This window comes from Scleropages formosus, chromosome 19, assembly GCF_900964775.1.
Source record: "Scleropages formosus chromosome 19, fSclFor1.1, whole genome shotgun sequence".
In the NCBI taxonomy this organism is placed as follows: Eukaryota; Metazoa; Chordata; class Actinopteri; order Osteoglossiformes; family Osteoglossidae; genus Scleropages; species Scleropages formosus.
In genome coordinates, this window is record NC_041824.1 from 20,762,415 (window position 1) to 20,775,806 (window position 13,392).

Here is a 13,392-nt window from a genome sequence, read left to right on the forward strand (position 1 = left end):
GCTGTGAAAGAGGTGTCAAAAAAATCTTGTAGCAACTGTGATCATAACTTGAGCGACCAGCGTTGTTAGTAGTTAGTTCACATCGACCTGACGTTTTCAAAGTTTTGAAGTTTAAATAGATTCTTGTCTCCTTCAGATCTTTGGACTACATTAACCATCGTCCCTTTTACAAAGAACCCCCTCCAAAAATAAATAAATAAATAAATAAAACCAAGTAAGTTCTCACGGTGCCATATAAATGGTGGTGTGCAATTATTAGTCCAGTAGTTTTGCTGTGTAAATATTCTAAAAAATTGTATTATAATGGTAAGCTAAATGTTAAGTATTTAATTAACGTTAAATAACTGTGACGTTAACCAAAACCCCCAAAGTGAGGGGAAGTGACGCACCGGAAGGAGGTGTCGCCCTCTTTCCTCCATTAGGCGAGTTAGCCGTAAGTCCGAAAATTGTGCAGCTCCCACCATAATGCCATAAGACACTGAAATAAAACGTCATTTTGCTCACAACTGTGTTTGCGCTTCTTTATTAACATGTTTTGGTTGTCTGTTTTGTAGATTTTAACCATGGGCCGCAGACCTGCCCGTTGGTAAGTTATTTTAGATCGGGCAAGATGGCATCTCTCTCTGTAACCGTGCGGCACCGGCCGGGTCTCACGTGCTGTCAGCTCGGCACATGATGTTAACTTAAAGGGCGTAACGCGTGTTTGTTTTTTTTTATGCGAACATCTTTGGGAAAATATGCTTTAGGGCATTAATTTGGCAGTAGTGTAGATGGTAGTGGTGGCTGCCTGTACTAGATACTGCTACAGCAGCCAGATGCCGTGGAGTGGGCTGGCTGCAGGACTGGACTCTCACAACATGTTTTAGCTGTATTAACACACGTGTCTTTGTTTAGTTACAGATACTGTAAGAACAAGCCTTACCCCAAGTCTCGGTTCTGTAGGGGTGTGCCTGGTAAGTGTTTGTATATCTGTGGGCACGTGTGTATATAAACACTGTACCTGTAAGTGAAGCACAGTGGGAAGATCTATTTCTCATTCATTGTTGTCACTCAGATACGATGTGAAGTCTGCTTTGCTTTCTGTGGTTAAGGTCGGTCGTACCTGTATCATAATTCGTACCTGCTGTTTCTCACCAATAGCAATTTCATAAAAAATAAAGCTGTCTTGCTGTTTTCATGCTGAACTGTGCATCTAAGGTGGGAAATTAACCTGCGGTTCATCCTCATGCAGAGAAAAAAAGATTCCAAGGTGAAAATGAAGAGCATACAATTGTTCATTTGTCCTGGTTTTGATGATTTTTCTTCATACCCCCCCCCCATACAGACCCTAAAATCAGAATCTTTGACCTGGGACGGAAGAAGGCAAAGGTGGATGAGTTCCCACTGTGCGGTCACATGGTGTCTGATGAGTACGAACAGCTGTCTTCTGAGGGTAAGAAACATAAGGAAGTGCCTGCATAGCTAGAGGACATGTCTACTAATCTTTGAGACACATCCCAATGCTTAACCGGGACAACATGATTGCAGTTCCTTCCAGCCCTATTTTTGTTCCTTTGTACGCTTGTGACAGACTAAGCTGTCCCGGTATGACTGTTTACACACACTTCTGAACACACAACGATTCTCACCACATTGGCAACATGAGCACAACGTTGTGTTAGTGGGTGCACACACGAAGTGTTAGGCCATGTCACTACCCTTAACATTCAGTTGTTCCCTTTTCTGCCTTTGCATCTTCAAATTGCCTTTACCAGTACTCAGTTGAATTTGTAAGGTTTACATTACTTCTGCATATGATCTTTATTTACTTCTCACATGGAGGGACATAGGCCAAAGTCAGTTTCCCTTATTAAAGTAATGTGCTGTTGACTCAACAGCCTTGGAAGCTGCACGCATCTGCGCCAACAAGTACATGGTGAAGACCTGTGGCAAGGATGGCTTCCACATCCGCGTGCGCCTGCATCCTTTCCACGTAATTCGCATCAACAAGATGTTGTCCTGCGCTGGGGCTGACAGGTAACATTCAATTTTTGAATCTTTCTTGACTGGAGCATGTTGCTTAAGGTTTAGAATAACAACATGGAGGAGCTCCCTAGATCTGTACTACACTACTTTTGTAGTGTAGTAGTGTAGTTTTTATTTGTACTACTACTAGGATACTTGTTGGTCATTATTCCAAAGCAGGCTCTTCTCGCCTTCCTGCTCCTCAGGCTCCAGACTGGAATGCGTGGAGCCTTTGGCAAACCCCAAGGTACTGTGGCCCGTGTCCACATTGGCCAGGTGATCATGTCTGTGCGCACTAAGGCCCAGAACAAGGAGCATGTCATCGAGGCCCTGCGCAGAGCCAAGTTCAAATTCCCTGGACGCCAAAAGGTAGGGAATGAAGCCATCCAGTATTTTGTGCTACATGCTAGAACTTCTGCTTTTGCATTCAAATGCAGAAACAAAACTTTGATTTGTGTTTGCCATTTTTCCCCTTTTATTAACTGAAATATGAACTAGAACCAGCTATACAGCCAGTCTGGCTGTTGTACAGCTCTACCGATGTGCAACTGCCGTTGGTAGTTGACCCTGTCTGGTTATATATGTGCTTGACAAAATTGCTGGGCATTTTATCCGCTTAATGTTATTTGAATTACGTTTAAATTTATAAATTTAGCTGACATTTCTCCAAAGCGACTTACAATGTTTAGGATACAATAGTTACAGTTACAAGCTTACAATTATTTACCCATATATACAGCTGGGTAATTTTACTGGAGCAATTTAGGGTAAGTACCTTGCTCAACGGTACTGCAGCCGGAAGAGGGGGTCAAATCTGCAACCTTTGGGTCCAAAGGCAGTAGCTCTAACCACTATGTTACCAGCTGTCCCTGTTACATGCATTACATGCAAAATAAATTCACACGCTTTTATAGTTTACCTTTCTCCTACTCTGGATGGCATATATTTGAAACTTTCATACTCTCCCACCCCACCCCCAGATCCACATTTCCAAGAAGTACGGCTTCACCAAGTTCAACACTTCTGACTTTGATGACATGATCCAGGAGAAGCGCCTAATCCCAGATGGATGTGGGGTGAAGTACATCCCCAGCAGGGGTCCACTGGACCGCTGGAAGGCCCTCCATGCTGAGTAAACAGTGCAATACAGAAGTGTTGAGCAGAGAATAAAGATTTGAATTGTCAACATACTGTTGCATTTATGTTGTTTTTGTTTGGTTTTTGATCTTGCTGTTAGAATTCTGCTATGCGAGTTAATCTTTTCAGTTTAGTGCTGTATCAGTAGGGATGTTTATTTGAAGTTATTACACATTTTATGAATATTTTCCAGATATTTTATTCAAGTTACACAAAAAATATTTATTGTAGCAATGAAAATTTGGTCTATTCCATATCACACTGTCACAAATTCAAATGTTGGGTGTTAGTACTGATGGGATCAGAGTTCATTACGCAGTAAGTAACGGTGGGAGGGTTTCAGGTCAACTTCTACAGGATAGTGGTCGCTGATTTCCAAAGCCTATACAGAACATATTGCATTTACTATATTGCCTGAAATACAGCCTCAATTGTATCTTTGATTTTACCAATGACTTACCTCCTGTTCGCTAAGATGAAACTCTTTTTTGAAGTTAAATGGATGAGCTGAGCATGGCACAATGCCAGACATGAATTTCTTCCCATGAACTACTATCCTGTGATGGAGGAAATGCATAACAGTTGAAAGGGACTAGTTCCAGCATCCACATGTAAACAAAGTATGGAGGTGTGTTCTTCAGCCAACCTGTCGTATGCACAACGCGTGTTCTCACGCACAGTGGTGTCCTCCTCATCTCCAATCAGCCAGTGGAACTTGGGATCATTCCGCAGTCGTACATTCATCCAGCCTTTAGCTGTCACGTAACTGCAGGCTGCATTAAGATCTCCTAGAAACATCACATTCTGTGCAATGACAGTTGTAATGATGGGGCACCTGAGTAAAGATTCACAAACCTTATTTATACGTTTACATATGATATGGTCAGTCACATAGTTCTTCACCTGATTCTTCCACTTTTTGGAAATTTCCTGGAAAACACTGTACAGCTCATCAATTTCTTTCATGGCATTTTTGGGACACGTGTGTTGGCCAACCAGGATGAAGTCTTTAACTACTGTAGGAAATAATGAACACACAATATTACAAGTTAAAAAAAAGATTAACCTTGTGTCACCTTGGAATATGACTTTCAAAGATAGAAATGTCCTAAACGTGGAGATAAATATTTCACTTTTGTACTTGCTTAAAATGAAAGAAAACAACAGGCCAAACATTTTACCGGTACTTTTCTCATGTCTTACAACTTAAGACCCATAAAGGATTTGAAAGAGATTCTCTGGGTAAGACAGCAAATACAAGAATAGAAATATTAATAAAAAAATAGAAATATCTGTGCAGTAAATTCCACTCACTGGTGTTGGGAGAATGGAAGAGGACAACGAAAGGTTCTCGGGAGAAGACGCCTACGTCACTTCCGCCATCCTCTTTATACTGTGGAAGTTGATAGCCGTCTCGAACCTGCAGCATGTCATTCCTGACACCAAACAGTCACGTTATCAAGAAAAGCACTTCCACATATTTTTGGTCATTCTAAAGAAAAATATTTTACATAAATCCTTTCAAGGGCCAAACAAGGCAAAACAACATTTATATAGTACATGGAGGCTACCTGTATATGTAGACATATTGTTCTTTGTAAGTGTTCTTCCCCAGCCTCTTACTGTCTACGTGGGAGTATGAGTGAGATCTGTCATACCTTGAAGATCACAAAAATGCCTGGTTAGCGACATTGTGTTAAGATGAATGGATTCTCCTGGAAATTGTCCATACGCAATTGCATTGCAGCTGTTGCCAAATAATGAACCCACAGAAGGCTCTACTGCATAAAAGTCATCCTCCCAATGCAATCATCTGTAAAGGCAACTGTGGCAGCAGCTCCCTTTGTACCTGTTGAGTTCCCTCACCAATGTCGGTATGGCTTCACCTTTTGCATCCCGTACCTCCTGAACTAAACACAGATCACAGCGAGCAATGATCTGCCACAAAGGAAAGAGAGGGAAAACAACTGTTGGTTTTGCTCAGAATGTGTCTACAAATTAATAAACGGTCATACTTTCTTTTCCAGCTTCGGCGCATACCGTACACACTGTTATTTTTATTTGAATCAATTTACACCATTTATGAGATGTGTTCGCCAAGTATCTTCCGTTTCACACTCCACCTTGGTCAGAAGGTCCATGACCTTCTTGTTGTTGGCCTTCGTCTCCCCGAAACTGCGGACGTTGAACGCGCAGATTTTGAGTGCCTGCGCCGATGTCCACAAAGTAAGGTAGACCAGACTCCATAGGAGGAATGCAGGCCTCATTGTGCAGAACAGAAAAAAAAAAAAAATCCTACAATGCAATGGTGTTTGCTTTTTAGCCCTCATGAACATACAACCCATTAAATTTTTACTCCAGTGGTTTTAAGCAAATTGACAAAAAAAAAAAAAAAAATCACGTCACAACAAATCTTTTTTATAATAGCATCATCATTTTATCATGATGCTACACAAGATGTTAGTAGAGAAATGCTCAACCATAGTTATTGCACACACATTAAAATATGCGCTGGTTAACGGTTTTACATTGAATAATTAAGTACTATATTAAGTACCGTATCAGTGTTTCCAGGAACAAAGCTCCTCACCCGTAGTGTCCGTCTCCCGGTGATCCTGGTCTCAGCCCACTCAGTCTCCATGGTATAAATGTCCGCTATGGTGTACACACTAACTGGGACACACAAGTGACCAGAGAGAAGCCAGGCGAGGGTACGAGTCCCTTTAAGAGATGTGCTGTGTCAGTATTCGGTCAGCGCGGAGATCTGTCTAGAAAGCCATAAAGCGCGAACACACTGGACACAATGCGACTGACTTGACATTCACACAATAGTCACACACCATCTCGCTGTTACACAGACACACAGGGAGGGCCCTCATAAAACATAGCTACTCCAAAATGGTTTATGAGCCTATTAAATAATGTATTACAAAGACAAGCCACCCAAAACAGGAACATTTCTCAGTATAAATTGTCGCTACATTTATCAGAACTTGAGTTAATTTAGATGCATTAGTTTACCAATTTTATGTGAGTTACATTTACATTTATTAATTTTGCTGATGCTTCTCTCCGAATGAGTTGCAATTTCAAGCCACTTACAGTGATTTACCCATTTAATTAGCAGTAATTTAAGCATTTTTGGGAATTCACCTTATGAGTAGATTTTCAGGAACAAATTATTCCCGTGACATGAGGGGAGTCTGTATTTTGTCCTCCTTTGTTCCAGGTCATAGCAGTTTGCATTACCTGACATTTTCACTGAATCATTATGAAGGCCTCATAGAAACAGCAACAAATACAAAAAAAAAAAAAAAACTATTTTCACTGGGTGCCCTACTGAGAGCACATAAAAGCAATTTCACCAAACCTTACAGAACCCAACACATTAGCGGGAGCTATTATATGCCATTGTCTTTAGGCAAGTTGCCATCATCAAGTTTCTTCCATGAGTGGTTTAGTCTGAAAGAAGGACATGACAGAGACCATGTATGACATTTATTTGTACGCTGTACAAATATATTATTCTAAATAAATACAACAGGATTTAGTAAAGGAAAAACTGAAAACAAAATTCAAGTTAGGTTTCCACAGGACACTGAACCACAAACATTTCAAGCAAAAAACAATATGCACAAAATAAATATTGATTCATGGAGAAAAGTGCACCAGAATATCCGTCTTTTCAACACACACACACACACACACACACACACACACACACACACACACACACACACCTCAGCACAAGCAAAGATATCACCGGATTCAAGTAAACTACGGAATACTGTACAGAATCTTCACAGACATGTTGGTACACGGTATGGAACAGTACATTGTACTCTACGGATAGCGAACTTGACCTCACATACTTTTGTCTCATAAAAAGTCATCTTTAAAACCAGCCTAGTGCAAAACTTTAAATATAAGCATTCAGCAATGTGTACTCTACTGCATTCAACCTCAGCGACCAATCATGGACCAGTTTTCACACTTTCAAGTTGACCTGCGAATGCTCGTCTGGTTAGCCTTCGTGGAGAAGCTGTCACTGCAAAGGCAAGAGCGCCTGGGCCTGTTTTCACCAGATCACTACGCAAACGTAACATCCACCTGAGCTGGATGCTACAGGGAAGTCGCCATCCTCTTTAGTGCATCACCCTCTGTAGCACAGCAGTGGGGCTGTTCCTATCAAAATTCAAGCACATCAAAGGCAAATAAATAAAACTATACACATGTTCCATAGTGTACATCAAGAGGGCTGAAGGAAGTGTCAAAGGAATGGAATGTGTTTTGGATTATTAACGGTACAGGAGTTGGGAACAGGGGTGTTTTGATCATCATGTATCTGTCCTGTTTTCTCGGGGGGGGGTAATGCTTGGAATGAAGAGAGGAAGCGAGGAAGCAGTGCTGCCCTGTCACTCATTCTGGGGTACAGCAATGGCGGGGCCTTTAGGGTCATCAAAACGGTCCATGGTGCGCAGCTGCATTATCATGTGCAGGCCGTAGGTGAACACCAGCAGCATCAGCAGGGAGGTTACCAGACCCATCCAGATGCCTGGCGTGAAGAAGCTGGCGCAGTCACTGGCGTAGGAGAACTGTGTCCCTGTCACGTTGAAACCTTGGATCTGTGAGACACAGCAGCAGCGAGATTGAAACCTCTACAGCCCACATATTCAGTGCTTACAGTTGCGATTTAGCGCAACTCAAAAGTACCAGGGAATTTTGGGATAGAAATACAAGGCTGCACAGTGTAACAGCACGTGCGTACAGAGCATGTAACAGAGTCATTTCTGCTGTATCTCGATAGTTGTGCTCCTCTGAAACAACGCATTATGATGTGTAATAAAAAAAAAAAAAACACTTCAGTAGATAAAATGGGGTTTGGCCAGAGCACATCAAACGCAGTAGCAGCCACCTACAGAAACTCAACACATTCAAAAGTGAACCGGAACATGGAGAAACAGCCATCAAATACAATCTATTGCAAATAAATGATGACGCACATAAAATCACAGAAGAATATGCAGTTTGGGACACTTTGTTCTTTTCGTTTCTTTCAAAGAGTTTCATAATAGCAAACTTCTGTTCTAGAGTGACAGCCTTTCTTTTACGATTTCCATCAAGACTTGGGCCACCAGAACACTTCTCCGCACTCTTACCTCTTTGTCCAACCACGTTGGACTGTAACACAGTACATGAAAATTAAACACTAAAGCTAAAAAGTGCAAGTTCAGATTCTCAAGAGTGGAATCACATTATTCCCAAATCGCACTGGAAGAAAACTGCATTAAATTAGGTTCCCCTATTACATTATATCCAAATCACATAACAAGCATTATAGCAGAAATTATTGTACTTGGATCACATCCTCATAGTTCAAAGACAATGTATGCGTATATATGTTTCAAACTAGAGCGTGAACAAGGATTATTTAACTTCAATTCTGGCAGGGTTAGGGTAGGGCTTCATCTGGCAAGGACTCAGCAAGAGGTCCTAAATGGACTGAACAAAGTCGATTCAGATACTTCATGGCCTAGGCCCTCCAGGACAAAAGCTATAAAAGCTCTTCCACAAGCAGTTACTTACACAATATAACTCTAAACTAGCCCCTCCTCTCCTTACTGAGCTTTTCTATGATTTTAAAAACACTTTTTAAATACACATTGTAACCCTTAAAGAGAACTGGATCCCACTGCCCTAAATCCACAATCCCCATCTAAAGCACAAGTAGCAGACACCAGCCATGATGGAATCAGTACCTGGAATTCCTCAAAGGAGAGCCTCCACTGGGTGGCGTTGTCAGTGAGGGAATGGGCTGCCAGCAGGGCGTCGCGGAAGCTGGTGACAGACTCACAGCGGTAGGAGTACTCCGTAGGTGCATAGATGTTGCGACTGCCATTGAAGAGAGCCCTCTGGCCGTCGTACTCCAGCTCCACCTGATCCATTGTGAACCAGTTGCGTGCAGACACTGAGTAGTAGCGCTGGCTCATGGAAAAGCTGCAAGAGGGCAGGAAGTGACAATTTTTCAATAAGGCAGAATGGTTTGTGTCCCGTGTGAATTCTGATAAAGGGAAATACTATAAAACAGGCATTCCACCAATCTAAGCTAAAGAGTGAAGGTATTACTTCTTGGTACACCAGGTATTACTATATTGTACACCACTGAACTTGAATTTTGAAAGCAACAAACTCACATTAGCCGAAAAGACCGGAAACCCAAAACATTCTCGTAATTAAGAACAAGTCTGGGAAAAGAGGGGGGGAAAGAAAAAAGTAAGGCTGTTAGTCTGTTAAAATGACAGCATATCATTACACAAATCACACATCAAAACTTAAAATGGTCAAAGTGATTCCAAAGTTAATAAGTTTATATAACACATGAGATATCCTACTCTTACACAGAAGTAGAAAAACTCAGTAAAAAGCCAATGGTGCAAAACACTGGTAAGAAATGAGCACTGTATAAAGGGGATTACAATGGACATGGTCAGCACCATGTGAATTTCCCTTGACTTTCATATTTGAGCAAACCTTAAAAACTGTACAGCTGGGGGGGGGGAAGGAGCCCTCAGAATAAGATCATATGTACAGTAAGTCCCTGTAAATCAATGACACCCTGACAAAAAGTGTTGGTAGCCCTCAGCGCTGGGCAGTGTGTGATGCCCATGGTGCTCTCCTATTCACCGGGAGTGAGTCCTGTTGCAGGAAGAGCCTGTCAGCGAGACAGTGGCCGAGGAACCAAAGGTCTGGGGTCCCAATTCGTGGCGTCTCCACTGCTCACGGAAATGGCTGACGGTCAGGTTCTCGGCCCAGAGCAGGATGCAGGTGGACTCCCCCCTTTTGAACTCCACAGGAGGGTATGGCTCATTGGACGAAGCCTGCAGCAGAGAGCGGCCCACGGACTCCCCATCCAAAGACCCCTCTGCGATCACCTGGGAGAAGCCGGGATGACGGGGGTCAACAGTCTAGCGCGAGAACTTAGGAACGGGAAAACACAGAATGGTGGTGTGCAGACAGAGAAATACAGCTCTGCAAATACCCATGTAAATGTACATATGCTTTTCAAAAAAAATCTTGGCACTAACAATCAGACAGTAACGTGAGCAGAATAACTGCAGATTACCCTTGAAGGTCTGACAGCTGTGTAGACAGCAGTGTAGGGGACACCTTGGGCCTTCATAATGTTCAGGACCTGTCCAACCACTTCATCTGGAGAGAGAAGGAATTGTACGCTGCATTTGTACACCGCACACGGCCACACTCCCCAACACAGCTCCTCGACCAATTACAGGTTCTTCTACAACATTAAATGTTAAAGGTACACAAGGGCAGCTGTATTTTTTCACAAAATATAGAATAAGTATTTACACTCCCTTTTGATAACTCCTTGTCCAAATCTGGGCCACAGCTAAAGTAAATATTCTGCACTACAAAGACTTGCAGCTTAACACTAAGAATACGTTTTATAATTCTAGGCACTTGAAACTTCTTTAGACTCTTAGTTCTAGACTCACAGTGACTAAACAAAACATGATTTTTACTCACCATTTCCACGAAGAACAGCTCTGGGGGACATCATGTCAGCCCTGAGAAGAAGCACGTGGCACCACAAGTTCAGCTTACATAACAGTATTTACATATGGATACAATAAAGGTCTTTGTTGTTCAACATAAGCGTAAGCAAATTGAACAGCAAGTATTTTTTAGCCACTTATGATACTGCAGGTTATTCCTGTGTATGAATTGTTATTCATCATAATTATCGCCTATTTTCAAGTCTTGGAAGGGATGAACTTGATCAAGTTTCCAGTGTGCAGAAAAACTGAAATTAAGTTCAACTAGTCACTGACACACACATAAAGAAAATATGCATATATGGACTTGAGAGCACAATCTCCCCATTACTCTGTGCTGTAGGGCAAGCGGAAAACCAGCAGGGCCACCCCAGAGGAATTGAGGCGCAGCTGAGCCAATGTCTCCGGGTCCAAGTAGAGCGGGGCGGTGCCCAATTGCTCCTGCAGCATCCCAGGCAGAGCACTGGAATCGGGCCACGAGAGGGCTGGCAACACCAGGGGGAAGGTGGAGGACTGCAGCGCTGACTGTGGGTTGTGAAGCACAGCCACGAGTTAGAGCTAAAATCACAGGTTCCAGTTAAAGGTTCTAATTTCTCTTTGGAATTTTTCTGGTCACAACCTGTCATACAATATTTGGTTGAAATGGGTGTTTCAAAACATGCGTAACAAGAGGAGTGTAACCATACCTCGAGGTTGGGGAAAGCGCTGTCCTGCTTGTTGCCAAACACCCCTCCAAACACAGTGAAGTCATCCATACTCAGCTGGGTGGCCAATGAAAACATGTATACGGACTGATTAGAGTGTCATCTTTATCCTACACAATCAACAAATTGTGGGTAACAGGAGAAAACTGTATCTAATTATCGTTTAGAAGACGCATGCGTGCGTTTTTAAAGAGCTGACACCTTGTTTACATGAGGCCCAATATAACATAAGACGGTCAATATATCCATCCCTCACTTAACGGTTAACTGGTTCCATGAAATTCCTGTTATGAGCAGATCAAATTACCACTATTTCCTAGGGGAAAAGAAATTATTCCCAAAAATCACGGTGGCACAGTGAGTAGCGCTGTCGTCTCACAGCACCTGGGTGGTGGAAGAGGATGTGGGTTCGATCCCCACTCAGTCTGTGTGGAGTTTGCATGTTCTCCCTGTGTCTGTGTGGGTTCCCTCTGGGTGTTCTGGTTTCCTCCCACAGCCCAAAGATATACTGTTCAGGTGGAGTGATGAGTGACAGAGAGAGAGAGTTCCACTGACGTATGGATGAGTGACCCAGCGTAAGTAGTGTCTCTAGCAGTGTAAGTCACCGTGCTGAATAAGCTGTTGGCTGGTAACACTATATAATTCGTTGGAAGTCGCTTTGGAGAAAAGAGTCTGCTAAATGAAGTAAGGTAAACATCCTGCAGTTTTCACCAGCTTTTTAGGAGACATTTAGAGAATTTGACTCATATGTGCTCATCATGATGTAAAGAAAGAATTGCATCAGATAAATTAATCAATCACATGCATCTGCTGAATGACTGAGTGTGAAGGTCGGATGTGACAGTGAAGGTGACTGACAGACAGACAGACAGACACACACACACACACACACACCTTGTCCTGCAGGAAGAGGAGCACGTTGTGCGGCGCGCCGCTCAGGGCCGCTGTCAAGTAGGACAGCAGCTGGGGGCCGGACACGGTGTGGCCCGCGAGCGGGGGCGCGTGGCGTGGCAGCGCGTGCCTGCGCCACATCGTGCACGCCACACACAAACACAGAGAAACGCATAAAAGCCGCGTTAGTCACATTTTAGACGTCCATCCTTCCGATGTCGACCTCTACTTAGCATGACTCCGTATATTGAGCATATTATCCGCCACAGATTCGTAACAGATTACCGGCGGCGCAGGGAGGAAAACATAACACTCATTCCCGAAAGATGGAACCAATGTTATTCCTCCGACCCTGTCATTCGGCTTCAGTTTCTAAAAGGCAGAAAAACGAGGAACATGCACAGGTGTTTATGTGAAAATAGCGAAAAAGCCCGCTGTAGCTGTTTAGCTTTCCTCCAGCACAACGGTTTTTAAAAAATGTCGTCAGGCTGAGGAGCTTGGGGACCTGCAGCCTAAACCACTCTCCTGCACTCATTTTAAACTGGTAATCCGGTTCTATCCGATTTTTACCAAGATCCCAACTGTGTACTGCTAGAAATTAGAAGAGAATCGAGTCAGCTGACCGGTTACATATATTTTCGCCGTATTCGCGTCGTTCCAGCTGGACTGGACAGCAACGAGACACCCGGTGACGGTCCGCGCGGCTCCACGAAAACACTCGGAAAACCCACATTTACATTATAGCTGCTTCTTCGACGTACTACTTCCCCCAACGAAAGACATCATTCATGATTGCTGCAATATAAATTTTATAATTCCTGCGCGGTCTTAACACCACCACCTGCAATATTAATTAATATTAACCCGTCCAGAGCACACTGATTAAAACGGATACTCGTCGGTTTTACCCTTCGCTCGACCACATCACCAGTGGCACTTGGTGGCTGCATCGCCCAGAAAAAAGCAAAGTGAATAAAACAGCAAAGGACAGCGCCGAGCCTGGGATTTGAGACATCTTGTAGCCCAACATCTTTCTTGCACTGCGGGGATGACGTCACGTGCTAATGCCGAACGGCGGTCAC

At 43.1% G+C, this 13,392-nt stretch overlaps 3 protein-coding genes across 3 annotated transcripts; 1 reads left to right on the plus strand and 2 right to left on the minus strand.

The window, feature by feature from the left end:
* The first annotated feature begins 367 nt into the window (after positions 1-367).
* LOC108939160 (60S ribosomal protein L10-like) lies at positions 368-3,192 on the plus strand. The gene is made up of 7 exons (XM_018760298.1): positions 368-433; positions 555-586; positions 895-953; positions 1,325-1,432; positions 1,878-2,016; positions 2,211-2,373; positions 2,985-3,192. Exons 2-7 carry the CDS (start codon positions 564-566, stop codon positions 3,138-3,140), a joined length of 648 nt encoding a protein of 215 aa, XP_018615814.1. The 5' UTR covers positions 368-433; positions 555-563; the 3' UTR covers positions 3,141-3,192.
* A 233-nt stretch (positions 3,193-3,425) lies between these two features.
* On the minus strand, positions 3,426-5,408 carry dnase1l1l (deoxyribonuclease I-like 1-like). Its single transcript, XM_018760373.2, has 8 exons — positions 5,265-5,408; positions 4,991-5,079; positions 4,713-4,799; positions 4,456-4,577; positions 4,045-4,157; positions 3,788-3,945; positions 3,602-3,698; positions 3,426-3,523 (listed from the first exon to the last, which is right to left on the minus strand). The coding sequence occupies exons 1-8, from the start codon at positions 5,406-5,408 to the stop codon at positions 3,443-3,445; spliced, it is 891 nt and encodes a 296-aa protein (XP_018615889.2). The 3' UTR covers positions 3,426-3,442.
* Positions 5,409-6,632: 1,224 nt separating this feature from the next.
* Positions 6,633-13,365, minus strand: LOC108939345 (V-type proton ATPase subunit S1-like). The gene is made up of 10 exons (XM_018760609.2): positions 13,219-13,365; positions 12,314-12,440; positions 11,402-11,476; positions 11,047-11,240; positions 10,687-10,727; positions 10,265-10,350; positions 9,826-10,073; positions 9,336-9,386; positions 8,901-9,138; positions 6,633-7,766 (listed from the first exon to the last, which is right to left on the minus strand). Exons 1-10 carry the CDS (start codon positions 13,338-13,340, stop codon positions 7,557-7,559), a joined length of 1,392 nt encoding a protein of 463 aa, XP_018616125.2. The 5' UTR covers positions 13,341-13,365; the 3' UTR covers positions 6,633-7,556.
* Between the last annotated feature and the right edge of the window lie 27 nt (positions 13,366-13,392).

Coding starts and splice junctions, on each gene's coding strand:
- LOC108939160 (XM_018760298.1), top strand. CDS start 564: ATGGGCCGCAGACCTGCCCGTTG. Junction 954..1,324: donor GTTCTGTAGGGGTGTGCCTG/GTAAGTGTTTGT, acceptor CCCCCCATACAG/ACCCTAAAATCAGAATCTTT. Junction 1,433..1,877: donor CGAACAGCTGTCTTCTGAGG/GTAAGAAACATA, acceptor TTGACTCAACAG/CCTTGGAAGCTGCACGCATC.
- dnase1l1l (XM_018760373.2), bottom strand. CDS start 5,408: ATGAGGCCTGCATTCCTCCTATGGAGTCTGGTCTACCTTACTTTGTGG. Junction 4,578..4,712: donor CAATATGTCTACATATACAG/GTAGCCTCCATG, acceptor GTTTGGTGTCAG/GAATGACATGCTGCAGGTTC. Junction 3,946..4,044: donor CCAAAAAGTGGAAGAATCAG/GTGAAGAACTAT, acceptor GTCATTGCACAG/AATGTGATGTTTCTAGGAGA.
- LOC108939345 (XM_018760609.2), bottom strand. CDS start 13,340: ATGTTGGGCTACAAGATGTCTCAAATCCCAGGCTCGGCGCTGTCCTTT. Junction 10,728..11,046: donor CGCTTGCCCTACAGCACAGA/GTAATGGGGAGA, acceptor GCTTCTTCTCAG/GGCTGACATGATGTCCCCCA. Junction 9,387..9,825: donor TGCAACAGGACTCACTCCCG/GTGAATAGGAGA, acceptor CTCTTTTCCCAG/ACTTGTTCTTAATTACGAGA.